At 35.1% G+C, this 20977-nt stretch overlaps 1 protein-coding gene across 1 annotated transcript in view; it reads left to right on the top strand.

Annotated features, from left to right (window-relative positions):
• The first annotated feature begins 7593 nt into the window (after window positions 1–7593).
• LOC120878121 (platelet glycoprotein 4-like) overlaps window positions 7594–20977 on the top strand; it is a 38313-nt gene continuing 24929 nt past the window's right edge. The window contains exons 1-2 of the mRNA XM_040260731.1: window positions 7594–7958; window positions 14047–14201. Of these exons, the coding sequence (XP_040116665.1) occupies window positions 14082–14201 (120 nt within the window). The 5' untranslated portion in view covers window positions 7594–7958; window positions 14047–14081. The remainder of the gene's footprint in view (window positions 7959–14046; window positions 14202–20977) is intronic.

The following is a 20977-nucleotide window of genomic DNA, read 5'->3' as shown; positions in this document are numbered from 1 at the left end:
TGGGATGAATGAGAAAGTACCATTGACAAATATACACTATCAGGTGTCAGACGGATGGCTGGTGGAAGTTGCTGTGCAGCACAGGGAGCCTAGTCTGGTGTCTGTGATGTCCTGCAGGAGCGGGATAGAGGAAGGCAAGGTAAGCATAAATATGACTGATTCATGTTGTTGTATGGCAGAAACCAACACAATATTGTAAAAATTAAAAAACAATTTTTTAAAGGAAATTAAAAAAATAATGATTACAAATACAAAGTGAATTTTTCAAAAATACTGTTGGATGTTGCTATTTTGCTTGCTTCACACAATTTATTTCCTGGTCTTAAAAGAAAAAATCCCTTGTAATACCCTTAATCTGTAAAGGAATATAAAGTGCTGAGGGAAGAATGGAAAGAGGAAAGATACATACATCTGAATGCAGAGTTCCAAAGAATAGCAAGGAGAGATAAGAAAGCCTTCAGGGATCAATGCATGAAATAGAGGAAAACAACAAATTATGAAAGACTAGAGATCTCTTCAAGAAAATTAGAGAAACCAAGGGAACACTTAATGCAAAGATGGGCACAACAAAGGAAATAAATGGTAGGAACCTAACAGAAGCAGAAGATACTAAGAAGAGGTGGCAGAAATACACAGAAGAACTATACAAAAAAGATCTTCATGACCCAGATAACCATGATGGTGTGATCATGCACATAGAGCCAACATCCTGGAATGTGGAGTCAAGTGGGCCATAGGAAGCATCATTACAAACAAAGTTAGTGGAGGTGATGGAGTTCCACTCGAACTATTTCAAATCCTAAAAGATGATGCTGTGAAAGTGCTGCACTCAATATGCCAGCAAATGTGGAAAACTCAGCAGTGGCCACAGAACTGGAAAAGGGCAGCTTTCATTCTAATCCCAAAGAAAGGCAATGCCAAAGAATGCTCAAACTAATGCACAGTTGCACTCATTTCACATGCTAACAAAGTAATGCTCAAAATTCTCCAAGCTAGGCTTCAATGATGCATGAACCAAGAACTACCAGACATTCAAGCTAGATTTAGAAAAGACCGAGGCACCAGAGTCAAATTGACAACATCTGTTGGATCATAGAAAAAGCAAGACAATTTCAGAAAAAAACATCTATTTCTACTTCATTGACTATGCTAAAGCTGTTGAACAACAAACTGGAAAATTCTTAAAGAGAATGAGAACAGCAGACCACTTTCTGTGCCTCCTGAGAAATCTATATGCATGTCAAGAAGCAACAGTTAGAACCAGAGATGGAAAAATAGACTGATTCCAAATTGGGAAAGGAGTATGTCAAGGCTGTATACTGTCACCCTGCTTATTTAACTTCTATGCAGGGTACATCATGTGAAGACAGGCTGGATGAATCACAAACTGGAATCAATATTGCCAGGAGAAATATCAATAACCTCAGATATGCAGATGATACTACCTTTATGGCAGAAAGCAAAGAGAAACTAAAGAGGCTCTTGATGAAGACGAAAGAGGAGAGTGAAAAAAGCTGGCTTGAAACTCAACATTCAAAAAATGAAGATGATGGTAACTGGTTCCATTACTTCATGGCAGAGATGGAAAACAATGGAAAACCATGACAGACTTTATTTTCTTGGGCTCCAAAATCACTGAAGATGGTGACTGCAGCCATGAAATTAAAAGACACTTGCTCCTTGGAAGAATAGCTATGACCAACCTACACAGCACATTAAAAAGCAGGGACATTACTTTGCCAGCAATGGTCCATCTAGTCAAAGCTATGGTTTTTCCAGTAGTTATATACAGATGTGAGAGTTGGACCATAAAGAAGGGTGGGTGCTGAAGACAATGCTTTTGAACTGTGGTGTTGGAGAGGACTCTTGAGAGTCCCTTGGACAGCAAGGAGATCAAACCAGTCAGTCTGAAGCTGAAGCTGCAATACTTTGGCCACCTGATGAGAAGAGCCAACTCATTACAAAAGACCCTGATGCTGTGAAAGATTGAACGCAGGCGTAGAAGGGGATGACAGAGGATGAGATGGCTGGATGGCATCACTGACCTAATGGACATGAGTTTGAGCAAGCTCCAGGAGTTGGTTAAAGAAAGGGAAGCCTGCTGTGCTGCAGTCCATGGGGCTTCAAGGAGTTAGACACAACTGAGGGGCTGAATAACACAAGAGCAGAGTAAGGTACACAAAATGTTCTCAGTATTTGAAATGGTTGTTTTCTCTGTTCTTTGCTTGCACTGACATCCTAACTTTTATCATCTGATTATAGTAGTAACAGCACTATTTTATTAACTTTTTGTACCACGTGACACTTTCCTGTAACTACATAGCTACCATTTAAGTGAATTCTAAACATGACTTCAATTTCCTTCTGTAACTTTCTGAAACTTCCCTTAAATGTGAAATATCTTACTAATGATTTAATCTTCCTTTACACTGAATGCATCCTCATTCTGTGAGAAACCATTCACCATTGTACAATATCTAGATTATTACGAAATTCAGAAGATATCAATCTGTTAATACCATGGCAATTTTCTTCATAAAAAGGAGATAAAGAGTATTGTCAGCTGTGGCAGAGACAGAGGTGGCCCCAAATATTTTGTCCACTCTCCTGCATCTCTCAGACCCCTACAGTTAGGAGCAGTTATGCAGTAAATTCTGGCTGACAGTCTATGGATGGAAGTTCCGTGCAATGCTTCCTAGGAAGTGCCACACAATGCTTTCTAGGAAGCACTTCAGAGCACTGAGGTTCTTATCACCTGCTGCTACCCCTGACAATATGCAGAGATTCCCATCAGCATGGCTTCCTGGGTGATGGTGTGGAGCACTGCCTCACCAGCAAGTGTTATGAGAAAGAAATAAATTACTGTCATGTTAAGCTGCGGAGAGTTTGCTAAGTTATATTACCCTTAAAAAAAAAAAAACTTTAAATAATAAAAGGCCTTCCCCAAAGCAAAGTTTTTAGGGTTCTCTTTGAAGTCATCAACAGCCTATATATTACCTGTGTAATGATCTGGAAACCTTGAAGAACCTTATATTTAGGGACTAAAATATCCTGTAGTAATATTTACTAAATGGTATAACTTAGAACACTAGTTCTGGGGTATGATAACAGATACTATATGGGGAAAATTTGGTCCTCTGGGTAAATATTTGGGAAATATTGCAAACTAAATAGCCCTTCTGAGGAGTCACCAAACATATAAGCATGACATATGTTCCACCAATATTCCTTTAATCTAGTTTTCTAAACATAAGCATGGAACAGTTTTTCCATTCAATATTTAAGGTAGCAACTTACAGAATTCTAATTTTGGAAAGCTAACATGGGGAAAAGTTTAGTACTTCTTTTCAATATGGCTGCTAAGTGATAGAGGGATTATGTGTATTTCATATGCCTCAAGAGCTTCAGGTAAATGGGCACAATATAAGGAAGATAAAGAGGTTATATGTTGGCTCAAAAAGAAGCCTCTTTACTCCTAATGAAGTGCTTGGATGGATACAAACAAGGACAACCTTCAACTTCAGCTGGCAGCATTCAAGCTCCAAATTGGAATCATTTATTTGAGTGGGTGCCTAAAGCATTTGAACCTTAACTTCTGAGTCCTGACAAAAATTTTCTGTTGCAGAGAGGATGTGGAGACAAGGGAGCCCTCCTATACTTTGGTGGGAATGTAAATTGGTACAGGCACTGTAGAGAATAGTATGGAGGTCCCTTAAAAACCAAAAATAACAGATGTACCATATAACCCTGCAATCCCACTCCTGAGCATATATCCAGAGAAAAATATGATCTGAAAGCATACAGGCACCTCAATGTTCATTGCAGCACTGTTTGCAATCGCCAAGACATGGAAGTAACATAGATGTCCATCAGCAGAGGAATAGACAAAGAAGAAATGGTACATATATGCAGTGGAATACTACTCAGCCATTAAAAAGAGTGAAATAATGTCATTTTAAGCACCATGGATGGACCTAAAGACTGTCATAATAGGTGAAGTAAGTCAGACAGAGAGGGAGAAATATCATATGACATTCCTTATATGTGGAACATAAAAATAAATTATACAAATGAATGTACTTACAAAACAGAAAGAGATCAACAGAGAAACTGGGGGAAGGATGGGGGAAGGGATAGTTAGGGAGTTTGGGATGGACATGTACACATGTACACACTGCTATACTTAAAATAGATAACCAACAAGGACCTTCTGTAAAGTACATGAAACTCCACTCAATGTTATGTGACAGCCTGGATGGGAGTGGAGTTTGGGGGAGAATAGATACATGTAACTGTATGGCTGAGTTCCTTCCCTGTTCACCTAAAGCTATCAAACAATTAACATTGTTTCTTTATGGTCTATACCCAAATACAAAATAAAAAGTTTAAAAGACAAAAAAAATTTCCTGTTACATATAAAATTTTGAGGCAGATAGACAAAGGGAAGTACAAGATATACACACATATAAGCATGCATATGTGTGCACACGTGTGGATATATGTGTGCACATACATATGTATGTATATATAGATAAGAACTTAAAAATGATTTTTTTTCGCTCTCCTTAGAGAGTTGAGTCAGCTGTGCAAACAAGTAAAGATGATGTCTGCCAAGATTTTTAGGTAGCCTTTGAAATTACATATTGATCTAACTCTGCCCACATGAGAGCTATCCACATATACTGAGGCTCTCTCGCTTTAATCTGTCTTTTACACACAGCTCCTACCACAGCTTCTACAAAATATATGGGTAAGTTTATTTTATATCTTTGATGAAGTAGGTTTACTTTCATCCTGTGTTTTTATTCATTAGACTACATGGCTTAAGTCTAAACTTTAATGACCTTGATATTATCTTTAGCAATGTCCTTGAAATTTTCTTTTAAAAGTTGTATAGAAATCTCAATTTTAATATCTCAAGCTTTCACTGGCATTATTGTGTACTTAATATGCTTTGTGTATTTAATATTCTCTTTTTAAACTGTGTACATATATATTTATTTTTATTCCTGCATGTGAAGCCCCTACTCACAATATGAATCAGGTAGAGCCTACTGCTGCCTTAATACTTCTGTAAATGAACAAGGCAGTGATTGAAAATATAGGTGTTCATGTATATATAGATACATACACACATATGCACAAATATGTGTGTGTAAATATCCATGATTAGTTACCCCAAGGATAAAAGTGATGACACAAATTTTACCTTATTGTTTTATACTGGTAACTAATACTGTGAAATACTTTACTGTGTATGTGTACTTTACAGGTCTTTAGGATAAAATTTGTTTTATTTAATCTCAAAATAATTTTATTACTTGCCACATACAGAATATACTCATTTTCATTTTTTGTCTGTTGAATTTAGATATAACTTTCTAACATCAGGTTATTTAAAACTGTTATTCAGTTTGTACAAATGTCTTAAAAAGAATATATAAAGTTAGGTATTGACCAAGAACTAATTTATATATGTATATATATATATATATGTTTTTTCTTTTAGAAAAGTATATGGGCTCTTCAGTCAGATGATTGGGGTTTTAATCCTTGTTTTGGCATATATTAGTTGTGTGATCTCAACTAGTTGTCTAAAGAACATACAAGGTCAATGAGATAACATATGTGAAACACTTTTTTCAATAATTGACAGATAGTAAGCTCCCAATACATGTTAACTCTGTGACCATATCATCATTAAAATGTATAGGTCTTTGACTGCCCATACAATCTAGAATTGCAAAGCATATTGAAATTCTTTTCATTTGTTAGACTACAAAAAAAGAATGAATCACTTAAACATTTATGTCTATTATATAAAATCTGTATTCATCTTTACATCTTAAATTTAAACCTACCATATGATTTAATCTTCAGCTTGAGGCTGTAGGTAGGCTCTATAGTTAGTTTCTTTAACAAGAAAGACAATCAGGAATATGATGACTGTATGAAGCTCAGTTCACAAAACCTATTATTATTAATAGAGCTGTGGTCAGAAATTGGACTCTGTGATCCCCCATCTAGAACTCTTTATTATGCATCTGTCATCTGCTTCCTAAATATGTTGTAATATTTACAATTACACAATGTACTTTACTCTTCCTCTTTCACTTCACAAGGGATAAAGTCCATGATTCAGCTGATTGAGAAATACTGTCCTAAAGGATTTTCTGAAACCATACAAAAGCTAGAAGAAAGTTTATTTATTAAATTTCATAAAAATTAAAATTTAAATAATCTTAAAAATAAAGTTTAAAATATTTAAAAAATCTTTTTTAAAGGGTCAAATGTTAAAAGAGTAGCTATTTCATTATTAATTAATAAGGACAAACGAACCCCAAGGAAAAAAATGATGAGCAAGGGTATTAGCAGAATTACTTTAAAATACAAATGCCAATATAATTAATAGGTTAAACTTCACTAAATTATTTACCAATAAAGAATAAAGTTCAGTATGAACCAGTGTGTGTGATATATTGAGACAGGCATTTGCAAACACTGCTGGGTACAGAAATTTGCTAATACTCTTTCTACCAAAAGAAAGTATGTATTATTGATCCAGAAATTTCACTTTTGCTGTTTACTAGGCCCAAGTACATAAATAAAACCACACATATGAATTTTTAGCATTGTTTTTAAAGTTCCATTAGATATGATATGGGTTATTTAAAACACAATACACTTTTATTATGGACTATTTTTCTATAATTGAATAAAAAAGTTAACACTACTCATAATATGAGAATATCTCCAAGTACCTGATATTAAAAGAGGCAAGTAGCAGAAGTTATGATTCACTGTATGCACTAGTCCATATACATATGGATATAAGTTTGTGGGCAAACTCTTTGCAACCCCAAGGACTGTAGCTTGCCAGGCTCCTACATCCATAGGATTCTCCAGGCAAGAACGTTGGAGTGGGTTGCCATTTCCTTCCACAGGGGATTGAACCCTCATCTCCTATGTTTCCTGTACTTGCAGGCAGGTTCTTTACCACTAGCGCCACCTGGGAGGGTCTTTCTCTCAAAGTGCAAGGCCTTTTATTTGGTCAGATTTTAAAATAATGACTTTATTACTTATGTATACACTCTTTTTTTTTACATTAAAAGTTCATCCTAAATAGTAGAATTACTTAAGTGTTATGTGATGATTGTCTTTTTATCTGAAAAGATTGAAGATAAATTAAATGATTTTTAGTTTGCATAGCAGAATTTTTCTGTGGTCATGAAACTTCTGTAAAACTAACAGAAAATGATAGTGAAGAACTTCCAGTTAGAACAATAGGCTATTTCCTTTTTTAAAATTTGTTTGTCATCCTTGTCGACTGACAGTCTCCAGTTTTGTTTTGCAGTTATTAGCCTCAACACCCTTTCGATTAATGCTGTATGGGAAAGTGTACTTTATTTAAACTTCATGAAATGAGTTTTTCAAGTTATATTATGCAGGAAAGTCAGACTGATAATTCTTTCATCTGCACTTCCTATCCATCCCCAGGTCTTAGTTTATCATCTGAAATAATGATTGTGTAGTAAAAGTGTATTAAAGGCCACTCAGCAAGTTAGTTCCTTTTGTCTCTCTGGTATCTGATCTGCTTGGACGGAAAAGGTGTGTGATACACGCACACAAAGAGCTGCAGAGGATCTCAGATATGGGCAATGGATCTTCAGCAGAATACAAAAAGCAGACTCTAAGGGTCCATATCAGTTCTGAGATGAACGTGGGTTTCTTTCTTTTTCTTTAAATTTCTCTTGCAACGAAACACTCACTGAGATGTGGCTATCTCTCTCTTTTTTTTCCTTAAAGCATATTTAAACTTTCAAACTTTATGTAATCATAAACTGAAATCAGGATTTCAGTGTAGGGTTTTCTAGGGAATATCATTTGATCCTACTAAGAATTAACTGTTCAAATGTTGGAGCATTTGACTGAAAAATCCTTTATAACCTTTTTTAAAGGTGAGTCAATGTTTCTTTCATGTTTTAATAAAAGATTTCTATCTTCCAAATTGTAGGAGATGACACTACTATATAAAAACTCTTAAGAAGTTACAGAACAAGAATAGCGAGCAGGAATTTTCTTAAGGTCATCAGGCTTTTTTAAAAAAATTAGGTTTGTATTGTTTTATAACTTATCAATCTTAACTTTTATTTGTAAAAAAATTATTAAAACCTTGTCCACTAGTCTATGGCATTTTGCTTCTTGTTTAAAATCTTATGTTTATCTCTACATATTTGTGAATATTTAAAATAATGTACTATCCAATGTGATTAACTGCAGAACTTTCATTGTCTACTTAAGCTATTTATACATGATTTTTCATTTAAGTTATGAATGAAAATCAGCATTAATAAAAATAAATATAGAATTATTTCTTATAAATGATTTGTTACTCTTATAGCAACATGCTTTCTTCTATGCAATTATTAACTACTTATTATTTTAGAGTTTTTAGTTTAACTTTCTATCTGAATTACCCAATTTTTGGTGAATCTCACATTTGTCTACATGGCGAAATGCAATGTGTTCTTGGATATGTTATTTTTAAGTGAACAAAGCTATTATAATTGTACTGGGAATGGTAAATTATATTTCAAATAATGATTCTAAATTTAATAATTTTGTATAAATTATATAAAACTTGGTAATATAATAAAAACAAATCAGAATGAATGATTTTAGCTATTTAGGAAGCTTATGACAAATATCAGTGCATTATTTTCCTGAGTGATGATACCAAGTTTAAATAAGAATAAATCATTTTGAAGAAATTTAAAGTTATAATTTAATTAGTAATGGAATTCATACATAACTGTAATGGCATAAATTTTCTGTATCTCAGTTTCTGGAATTATCAAGTTATATATTGAAAGGTATTTTCAAAAATGTTGCAAGTACTTTTCAGTCTTTTCTTCACTATGTGGTATTAAAATAGTAAAAGAAACATTGCTTTTAATATCAGTTCAAAAATGATCAAAAAATTGCAAAAATTTTGTCATCTGGAAGGTCCAGTGGTCCACTGGATTTTGAGAAGAAAAATACATATAATTTTTTTTTCATTTACCAGAATCATTATAAGACCAGAAAGATAAATCCAATATATAATCACCAGAGAGCAGATTAGCCTGGGAGGATCTCAAAATCATAACGAGAGGTATTAGGACAGAGTGTACTGAAAAATTTGTAATTTACCTTGGAAGTTATAGTTGCTACCTATGTATTTCATGAAAATATTTGGCAAAGTTTATTCAAATATATTTGAATCATGGATTCTTTGGTCCTGAAGAATTGGTTCTCTATTTTCTGATTTAATCACAAGGTGTTTTTCTTTTCCTTTTTTTTTGGTTCACTGGCCCAAATCATACCTGAAAGTTTCAAAGAGCACTGTTCTAAGCTAGAAGCTGCAGTTTTATTTGCATGATTGTCAGTTTCTGTATATATAAAGGACAAATCATCTCATCAGATTTTATGGTAGTCTCAAGTGTTTTGCAAATAATCATTCCTACTTGTGTAAAATATATTTATTAGATTTTAAAAAATAATACTTGGTCAATATGCAATAATATTTTACTGTTATGATTGCTTAAAATAATATGTCATAATAACATTTGAAATAAAAATAACATGGTGTGATAGGAATTTTTATCTCATTTAATCTGATTTGACATTTGAAATTTGAAAAGTCCCTGATGCTGGGAAAGATTGAAGGTGGGAGGAAAAGGGGATATCAGTGGATGAGATGGTTGGATGGCATCACCGACTCAATGGACATGAGTTTGAGTATGCTCTGGGAGTTGGTGATAGACAGGGAAGCCTGGCGTGCTGCAGTCCATGGGGTCACAAAGAGGTGGACACGACTGAGCTGAACTGACATTTGAAAGCTTACATGATATATATCATATCCAGTTAGAGAAAATTGAGCCACAGAGAAACTATATAATATTAAGACCCAAAATTGACCTAAATTACTTGACTTCAAAGCCCAGAATCAGTATAATTCCTGCAGACTGTATAGTATCTTACAACTTGAGGTAAAAAAACTTGAGGTAGGAAAAAAAAAAAGATAATAGTATTTCCATCTTGGATACATCAAAAATGGCTTCAGATAGTTCTATTTAAACCAATATGACTCTAAGGGAATCACTTCAAGCTTATAGCAGTCCCAGTAATCAAGTATTCCAAAAGTACTCTAAAAGATAAGGTTGTTTCTAGAAGAATCTTTAGTATACTACATGAAATCCAATGCATTTGTCTTAATTTTTTAAGACTGTCACCAAAACAGTTGTAAGTTCTAATATGTGAGAGGTATCATTTAGTGAAGTATATTATTTTATGTCTATTTTTTTTCTATTATATATTAGCTCCATATATTCTGATAGGATGGAAATGCACAAGTAAATTGGAAGCTTTGTGGTAATTTCAATGAGAAAAGGTGTTGGAGATCCCCTAACCTAATTATTTAAACATTTTCCACAGAGCCCTTGGGTTCTTTGGGAATGACTCAGAGTCCATACTTTGACCAGAATAGCTTTTCTTTTAACTATATTTATATACTGGGATTGTGTGTAAAATAAGTATTAGTCTAATGACCTTATGTTTCCTTATGATGAAACACAAGATTTAAATGACTGATTTAACTAGCTGGATGTGAATCTACATCTTATCCATGGCTAGGGAATCATAGCTTTGTAAACACACCTAGAAATCATGTAAGAGTGTGAAAAGGAACTTTCATCATTCATACTCCACCTGCTTGTTGCAGTAATCATAACCAAAACTCTAAAACTGGGTCATCTAGGTCCTGGCATTCATTGATGGCACATGTATGTACTTTTGTAACCCAAAATTGTTTTAAAGTATTGTAGTTCACAGCCCAGGAAATTTCACCTCTGGCCAAGACTGTCCTTGGGCTTCCCTGGCAGCTCAGATGGTAAAGAATCTGCCTGCAATGCAGGAGACCCAGGTTTGATCCCTGGGTTGGAACGATCCCCTGGAGAAGGGGATCTTCCAGTATCTTTACCTGGAGAACCCCATTAACAGACCATGGGGTCACACAAAGAGTTGGACACGACTGAGTGACTAACACTCACTTCAAGCTTTTCCTTGGTGGCATCTCCCAAGGAACACAGCACTATCCACATATCTGAGTTATTATAGATTTTCAGGCAACTTTCTCTAATATTCTGACCTATTCATTGGAGAAGCTTCTTATAGCTCAGTCTCAGTTTCTGCCACCAAATTTCTAACACAGTGGAAAGTCATAATGCTCGTAAGTTCACTCCAGAAACACTCCATTGATTTGACAGAAAAGAAAAACCAGAGAAGCTCTTAGTTCTTTCAAAGATAGCTCACATGTAGATATATTCGTGAATTCTACAAAAGGAATAAAATGTATAATCTCTGAAATGGTAGAGCTAATCTCCCTACAGACTCAAGAAAGGTATAAGATAGTTATACTTTATAGATCAAATTTGCCTCTTTATTTTCTCTTCTTGACCTGGTGGTGGTGGTTTAGTCGCTAAGTCGTGTCCGACTTCTGCGACCCCATGGGCTGTAGCCCGCCAGGCTCCATTGTCCATGGATTCTCCAAGGGAGAATACTGGAGTGTGTTGCCATTTCCTTCCTGACTTAAGTCCAAATAATTAGTTTTCATTCCCAAACCTGTGATTATTCTTCGTTTCCTAAATTTAAGCACTTTAAGAAAGCAATAAATTGCTACAGATATCTATATCTTACTGTTTCTTATGACAAACAAATAACAATGAACAAAAGTTAATTTAAAGTTAGCAAGTAAAATAAATTTCAATATGTAAGAAGCTACATTATTAAGACAACCGAACATGTAAGGCAGAAATATTATATGCTGTATATAGCTGCATTTGAAAGAAAAGTGGATACAAACAACACTGCTTTTTGAATATAAAATTAATGGAAAAGCAGCTGAGTAGAATGTGCTGAGTAACTTGAACTTTTCTCTTATGTACTCAGGGTATGTCTTGCATAATGTGTTTGTCCCTCTTTTGCTGCAGGTGAATAAAACTACAGGTAACCCTTGAACATAATAGGTTTAAACTTGTGGGTGTACTTTTACACAGAATTTTTTCAGTAAATATCACAGTACTACCTGATCCACAATATGTAGCTGGTTGGATCCATGGATGCAGAGCCACAGATAAGAAGGGCTACACTGTTTGTTATACTGGGATTTTCCACTGTGTACAGGGTCCATGTCTGTAACCCTTCTGTGTTGTTCAAGGGTCAACTCTATTTGGAATTTTGTAGTATGAAGTATAAGGTTAAAGTACGATTAGAATGGCAACATTCACTCGTGGTGACAAGATACTGAATCATAATAAATGAACACAAGTACAGCAGTCCCTCTTTTTTCCACAGGTATGGGCAGATACCTTCTAAAACCTTCGTGTGGCTGAAATCACAGATAGCATCAAGCCATAAGTAGAACTTCCCCTTATTCTATGGTTTCAGTTACACTCAGTTGACCTTATTTGACCATGGGTAAGTGAAACCATAGAGAGCAAAGCTGCTGATAGAGCAGGACAAAACTCATGTGAAATATCTTGTCTATTCTTAAAAAAAAAAAAAAAATGTAAAGTTATATCAAGGTAACAAAGTGAGTCAGGGAGTTCAAAATTTGAAAAAGTAGATAAATTCAATCTCACCTTTCAGTCTATGTATGCAGGAATGTTACAGCAAAACTTCTTTCTTTCTTTATATGATCCAGACCAGTGTTAGACTAGTAACTGTCTAACCATGCAATTCAACAGAATAAATTACTGTTTTCTTGCACTTGACTTATTAGCAGTGTGCTGTGTGAACTATTTCACTACAATTTTAGGTCAAAGCAGACAGAACCTAGGCAGTACCCAGTCTGCCCACGACTTGATATCTCTGGGCTCAGGGTCCTCGAAAGTCATAATAATGAGTTCTCAGGTTTTGAGCAGAAGACACTGAAGAGCCTGTTGTTCCCTGGATCATAAAGTGGACATTCTTGGGACCCTTCCCTGTAGTCCATGGGGCTGCTTGAATAAAGGGAAATGATTCAGGTATAGGTCTGGTATATTCTCGACTATGACAGCATATAGTCCAAAAACAGGCAAATATTCACATATATACAATTTTAGAAACAGTAGTTTAGTAATGTTTAGAACAATTCATATTCTATCTGTCAGAATTGCAAAGGACATTAATATTGACTAATTTTATGGGCCCATGAAAACTGTAAGGCGATGTACAATTATACTTAGCAAAGGGGATTCTACCCGAGAATTATCTAGTCATTATGATCAGGTTTACATAACTTGTTTCATCGCATTATGACCACCCTGGCCAAAGCCATAAAAGGTAACCCTCCATCCCCAAGAAATTAATTAAAAACCCCACTCTAATTGCTTAGGAACACATTAAATTCCACAGGAAAAATGAATCATTGGTTTCACCGTGTGTGGTGTTTATGTTGGAAAAATCATGTAACACTAATGATGATATACATTTCATCAGGACCTCAAGGTGAATCCATTTGTTCATCCTAATATACAGTGGAAGAATTTTCGGTCTTAGGCACTGGCCAGGGAAACCATAATGGATAAAAAATAAATTGCCATGAAAAATTGCTTATAATTCTTTCTACATTTTGGGGAAAATCTAATTTTTCTTATTTCCTTACCTGTGCAATTAATTCTTTAAAAAAACTAAATGGTTCTTCAAGTGGACAGAAATAGTCATAAAAGCATCATAGTGGTATTTCTACCACAACAAAGCTGGGGAGGGAAAACCTGAGCTCATAACAAATTTTAATTTTTATTATCTTCACAAGATTGAAAAAAATGTGTTTTTTTTGTCTTTTTTGTAGCATCCATTCCGTTGGCATTTTTATTTTCCTTTGTCAGGGCATTTTGAAGTAGGGAAATTTTGTAAGTTACAAACCACAGTTAGGTCAACCCCATTTTGAAAAATGCTGTTGCAACCAAAATATCTCAGATGAACATGTTTTCAAATATTAGAATAATATATTCTTTGTTACAATAGGATCTACTCATTCTACCTAGAATTTCCCTGCAAGAATGGGCTGCAATCGAAACTGTGGGCTCATCACTGGTGCTGTCATTGGTGCAGTTGTGGCTCTGTTTGGAGGGATTCTAATGCCAGTTGGAGACATGCTTATTGAGAAGACAGTTAAAAAGGTACAAGTACTATCAAGAATATTTCTTGTCATTTTGATTCATTCCATTTTTATCCCCAAGGGTGCCTCTTTTGTATTTCACTTTAACTGGCAATTTTTGGTCTCCAACATAATAAACCACTGAAACTCTATATTATTGAGAAATGGTCATAGGATGATTCATATTCTATACTAATGCACTATCATCTTAAATCTAAATATCCAATTTTTGATTAAAAAACTATTATAGGTATGCAGGTAAGTAGAAGTAGTAGCTTTTAATTATGTTCAAAGATTATGTTGATATGCTTTTTTGTACACATATATACCATTTTATTGAAAGAAAGATTCTTTAAATTCTTCAGTACTTCAAAATTTTCTAAAGTTTCACGTACATGATTTCATCTGTTCAGTTCAGTTCGGTCCAGTTCAGTTCAGTCGCTCAGTCGTGTCCGACTCTTCGCAACCCCATGGACTGCAGCACACCAGGCCTCCCTGTCCATCACCAACTCCCAGAGTTCACTCAAACTCATGTCTATCGAGTCAGTGATGCCATCCAGCCATCTCATCCTCTGTTGTCCCCTTCTCCTCCTGCCCCTAATTCCTCCCAGCATCAGAGTCTTTTCCAATGAGTCAACTCTTCACATCAGGTGGCCAAAGTACTGGAGTTTCAGCTTTAGCATCAGTCCTTCCAAAGAACACCCATGATTTTATATAATTCCATAATAAACATTTTCTCCTATTTTTGTGTTGCTCCAACTTCTCTCCTCACTGGTACACTTTGTTCTCTATATCCATGAATCTGTTCCTTTTTTTACTCACTAGTTTGCTGTATTTTTTTAGATTCCACTGTAAGTAATACCACAAGCTTCCCTGGTGGCTCAGATGGTAAAGAATCTGCCTGCAATGCAGGAGACCCAGGTTTGATCCCTGGGTTGGGAAGACACCCTGGAGATGGGAATGGCAACCCACTCCAGTATCCTTGCCTGGAGAATTCTATGGATAGAGGAGCCTTGTGGGCAACAGTCCATGGAGTTGCTAAGAGTCAGACATGACTTGTGACTAACGCTTTTACTTTTCCTAATATCATATAGTATTTGTTTTTCTCTGTCTGATTAATTTCACTTAGCATAATGGCATCCACATTCATCCATGTTGCTTCAATTGGCAAAATTTCATTCTTTCTCTATGTCTGAGTAATATTCCACTGCGTATAGATACCAAATCTTCTTTATCCATTCATCTACTGGTGGACATGTAGGTTGCTTCCATATTTTGGCAACTGTAAATAATGCAACTATGACCATTGGGGAGCATGCATCTTTTCAAATTAGTGTTTTTGTTGAATACATATCCAGGGATGGAAATGCTGGGTCATATAGAGTTCTTTATTTAGATTTTGTGGACACCTCCACCCTTGCTGAATCAATTTACATTCTCATCAACAATGTATGAGGGTTCCCTTTTCTCTACATCCTCACCAACATTTATTATTTGTGTTCATCAGAGATACTGGCCTTCAATTTTCTTTTTTTGTAATATATTTATCTGGTTCTGGTATCAGGGTGATGCTGGCCTCACAGAATGAGTTTGGAAGTACTCCTTCCTCTGCAATTTTGTGGAATAGTATGAGAAGGATAGGTTTCAATTATTTTCTAAATGTTTAGTAGAGTCCACCTGTAAAGCCATCTGATCCTCAAATTTTGTTGCGAGAGTTTTTAAATTACTACTTTAATTTCATTATTGGTAATTGGTCTGTTCATATTTCCTGTTTATTCCTGGCTCAGTCTTGGGAGAATGTATCTTTCTAAGAATTTTTCCATTTTTTAGTCTAGATTATCCATTTTACTGGTATACAGTTGTTCATAGTACTCTCTTATGATTTTAGGTATTTCTGTGGTGTTGGTTGTAACTTCTTTTTCATTTCTGATTTTATTAATTTGGGCCATTTCTCTTTTTTTCTGATGAGTCTAGCTAAAGGCTTATCATTTTTAATTATCGTTTTCAAGAGCTAGTTTTTAGTTTCATTGGGTTTTTTTTTAGTATCTATTTCATTTATTTCTGCTCTTATCTTTATGATTTCTTTACTTCTACTATCGTTGGGTAAACGTTTATTCCTCTCTAACTCCTTTAGGTGTCTGGTTAGGTTGTTTAACTGAGATTTTTTGTTTGTTTGTTTGTTTCCTGATGTAAACCTGTATAGCTATAAAATTTCTGTTAGAACTGCTTTGCTGCATCCGTTAAGTTTTGAATTGTCGTGCTTTCATTTTCATTTGTTTTCAGGTAACTTTATATTTCCTCAGAGATCCATTAGACGTTAAGAAGCATATTATTTAGCCTCTACGTGGCTTGTTTTTGTGGCTCTTTTTCATGCCATTTAAGACTCCCTTTTAGAAAGATTACTGCTCATTCTGCAGTAATTACTGTCAGTCTGTACTAACAAAAGGCACTCTGGTCTAGTGTGGTAGAATACACAGAACTGATGGGATGCACTGGGATAAAAGGATTAAATAGGGAGAGGGAAGAGTAAAAATTGCAAACAGTAAGATATCCAACTGAGTTACTGAAGGAAATGTATTCCCTGGAAGAATAAAATAGAGGTTTTACAAGTAATTTGATATCAACATCAGTATGTATTTCAAAGGTTGGTGCTCAGACAGATTTTATCATTCCTATAGAGATTACATATAAAACTGGACAGCAGGTTTGCTTTCTAGAGAGTTTAAATGTAGAAACAAAAGGTCAGAGAAACTGGCCAACAGTAGGAGTGGCATTTCTGAATTATATGTAAACCCAGCGGTAAAGAATCCGCCTGTAATTCTGGAGACACGGGTTAGATCCCTGGGTCAGGAAGATCCCTGAAGAAGGAAATGGCTACTTTCTTCAGTATTCTTGTCTGGGAAATCCCATGGACAGAGGAGTCTGGCAGACCAGAGCACATGGAGTCACAAGAGTTGGACATGACTTAGCAACTAAACCATCACCACCACAGTGAGCCAAGTGCCTTACCTCTACCTCAAGAGCACTTAGTTTAATGCTGTTTATTTTACAAATATTTTAGTCCTGGTCAGTTTTTGTTTACCATTGAAATCATTACCATTACTAGCTTCATTAAATGGACTAATACCAAATTGGGAAAGTTATTATCTGCATACAAACACCATTTAAAAAAAGGAAGTAGAATTAAAGTACCTAATTTTAACAGGTCAGAATATCATCTCATGATGTTACCTAACTTTTAAAGTATAGATCTGGGACTCTCTGATTCCTTTCAATTCTAAAAGATGATACCCTAACTCTAGCATTTGAAATGGCCTAAAACAACTGATTAACTTATATATAAAAATACATACATACATATATATATATTTACTTTATTTCTAAGCAGCTTTTAAGGACTGCATGGTAGAAACTTTTTTCTAACAATATTTTAGACTATGATTCCTAGCAAATTTATGTGGAGACAGCAGGCTTATACAATCTTGCTAGATAAACTAAAAGTCAATGGTATGAGTTGCCATGAATGTGGAAAGCAGAAACTGCCAAAGGACTTTAGAAAAAGGACAAAGTTTTGCCAGTTTTTATGAAGGATAATTCATTACCTTGACATTGTTCATATCATTTGATAAATGTTTAGAGATTATTGTATAACAAAAGTAATTTTACATAATTTTTAAATTTCCCTATGATATTAACTACAGAACACAAAGAAATGAATTAAAGATTTCTTTCTCTCAGCATGCAAACACATACATGTTCATAATGCATACACATATAAGAAAATTTTCTAAACACAGAAACTGCTTGCAAGTGATTGCAAACAGAATATTTTGGTACTGAGGAGAGGAGATGAAAAGCATTTTCAGTATATTTCTGCTTTTTAAGAAGCTTTAATTTCCCTGGCTGGAGAATAAACATAAAAATTATAAAACAGCAAGAAAAGAACTTATAATTTTACATGAGTTATTGCCACATAATTGGTTTATACAGTAATGCTAAGAACAAAGTAGTTAAAGCAATCTAAGAAAGTAAATAAGACCAGAAGTCTCCCCTCTAACGGGTGGATAGAATTTGTATAATAAGAGTAGTCAAAGTTTACTGGTGGAAACAGCACAACACTGGAGTGAAAGATCTGATTCTCCATTCAGTTCAGTTGCTCAGTTGTGTCTTACTCTTTGGGACCTCATTGACTGCAGCACTCCAGCCTTCCCTGTTCATCACCAGCTCCCGGAGTTTGCTCAGACTCACGTCCATTGAGGCACTGATACCCTCCAACCATCTCGTCCTCTGTCGTCCCCTTCTCCTCATGCCTTCAACCATTCCCAGCATCAGGGTCTTTTCCAAGGAGTCAGTTCTTCACAACAATGGCCAAAGTACTGGAGCTTCAGCATCAGTCCTTCAAATGAATATTCAGGATTGATTTCCTTTAGGATGGACTGATTTGATGTCCTTGAGGTCCAAGGGACTCTCAAGAATCTTCTCTAAAACCATAGTTCAAAAGCATCAGTTCTTTAGCATTCAAACTTCTTTATGGTCCAACTCTCATATCCATACAGGACTATTGGAAAAACCATAGTTTTGACTAGATGGACTTTTGTTGCCAAAGTAATGTCTCTGCTTCTTAATATGCTACCTATGTTTGTCATAGCTTTTCTTCCAAGGAGCAAACATCATTTAATTTCATGGCTGCAGTCAATCTTTGAAGTGATTTTGGAACCCAAGAAGATAAAGTCTCTCACTGTTTCCCCATTTGCCATGAAGTGATGGGACCAGATGCCCTGATCTTAGTTTCTTGAATGTTGAGTTTTAAGTTAGCTTTTTCACTCTACTTTCACTTTCATCAAGAAGCTCTTTAATTCCTCTTTACTTTCTGTTGTAAGGGTCAGTGTCTTCTGCGTATCTGAGATTATTGATATTTCTCCTGGCAATCTTAATTCCAGCTTGTGCTTCATCCAGCCTGGCACTTCACATGATGTACTCTGCATAGAAGTTATATAAGCAGGGTGACAATATACAGTCTTGACATACTCCTTTCCTTTCTCAATTTGGAACCATTCTGTTGTTCTATGTCCAGTTCTAACTGTTGCTTCTTGACATGCACACAGATTTCTCAGGAGGCACAGAAGGTGGTCTGGTATTCTCAACTCTTTAAGGATTTTCCAGTTTGTTGTGATCCACACAGTCAAAGGTTTTGGCCTAGTCAATAAAGTAGATGTTTTTCTGGAACTCTCTGCTTTTTCTATGATTCAACGGATATTGGCAATTTGATCTCTGGTTCCTCTGCCTTTCCTATATCCAGCTTGAACATCTGGAAATTCTCGGTTCATGTACTGTTGAAGCCTAGCTTGGAGAATTTAGAGAATTATTTTGCTAGGATATGAGATGAGTGCAACTGTGCAGTAGTTTGAGCAATTTTTGGCATTGCCTTTCTTTGGGATTGGAATGAAAATGTACCTTTTTTTGTTCTGTGACCACCGCTGAGCTTTCCAAATTTGCTGGCACATTGAGTGCAGCACTTTACCAGCACCATCTTAGGATTTGAAATAGCTCAACTGAAATTGCATCACCTCCACTAGCTTTTTTCATAGTGATGCTTCCTAAGGCCCACTTGACTTTGCACTCCAGGATGTCTGGTTCTAGATAACCATCGTGGTTATCTAGGTCATTAAGATCTTTATTGAATAGTTTTTCTGTGTATTCTTGCCACTTCTTGTTAATATCTTCTGTTAGATCTATACCATTTCTGTCCTTTATTGTGCCCATCATTGCATGAAATGTTCCCTTGGTATCTCTCATTTTCTTGAAGAGATCTCTAGCCTTTTCCATTCTATTGTTTTCCTCCATTCTTTGCATTCTCCATTATCTACTATTAAGTTGTCATATAGCATTGAATCAGACATCTGTTTTCTATAGAACTCTAAAAAAATGGATGGGATTAGGTGACCCTAACTCTAACATCTGATAATTCAATGCATACATTTTAGTTTTGTATTTCCACTTTCCCAGTTGAAAAAAAATCTACAAATGAACTATTAAGGAAAAATGATTCATAGCCTTCAGAAGAAAAACATGATATGCTTATTCTGTGTTTTGATATTCAATGTATAAGCATTAGAATGAATAAATTTTCTGTCCTTCCAGGTATATTCTACCACAATTCCTCTTCAATTCTGTAAATACTTAGAAGTTCCTTTAATTAAGAACATTTAATAAGATATGTGCCTTGGAGTCATGATAAACAATTGTTATTAGTCTTTAAGATTCTTACAATGTGAAAATAATAATGTATATGTCCATGTGCTTCCTTGAAATGGGAAGTAACATCTAATTCTTTAGGACTGATTTCAGCTTCAACATCCTCACAACACCTTTACATTTAAACAAGCCATAATACTTTTTCCATACCTAATTTTGTCTTTATTTTGGGCTTACTATAGAAATAAAATGTCAAGATACGATTGAGCATTTTTGAAGGAAAATTGGTTGTAAATCATGAGGGTCTCATTCGCTGTAGCAGCTCCAATATACACAATGTAAAACAACTGTGACAGCATGAAAAATGAAAATACTTCCAGTTATCACTAGATTTTTCTCTCATTTCTGTTTTTCCTCCTCAGTTCAACCTGCTGAGGGTAGAAAAGTTAATGTTCAACCTGGTAAGAACTTTTTGGAAAGGTTTAATAAAATTTGCTTAATAAATTGTTACAAACTATTGCAGTATTGAAATAAGATCACTCTAAACCTTGCCAGTAGTTGGCCTTACCAGACATGTGTACAATATTACACACTGATTCTCTT

The sequence above is a fragment of the Oryx dammah genome, unplaced genomic scaffold (assembly GCF_014754425.2).
Source record: "Oryx dammah isolate SB20612 unplaced genomic scaffold, SCBI_Odam_1.1 HiC_scaffold_18, whole genome shotgun sequence".
NCBI classification, from domain to species: domain Eukaryota; kingdom Metazoa; phylum Chordata; class Mammalia; order Artiodactyla; family Bovidae; genus Oryx; species Oryx dammah.
This window is presented reverse-complemented; position numbering and strand designations above follow the sequence as displayed.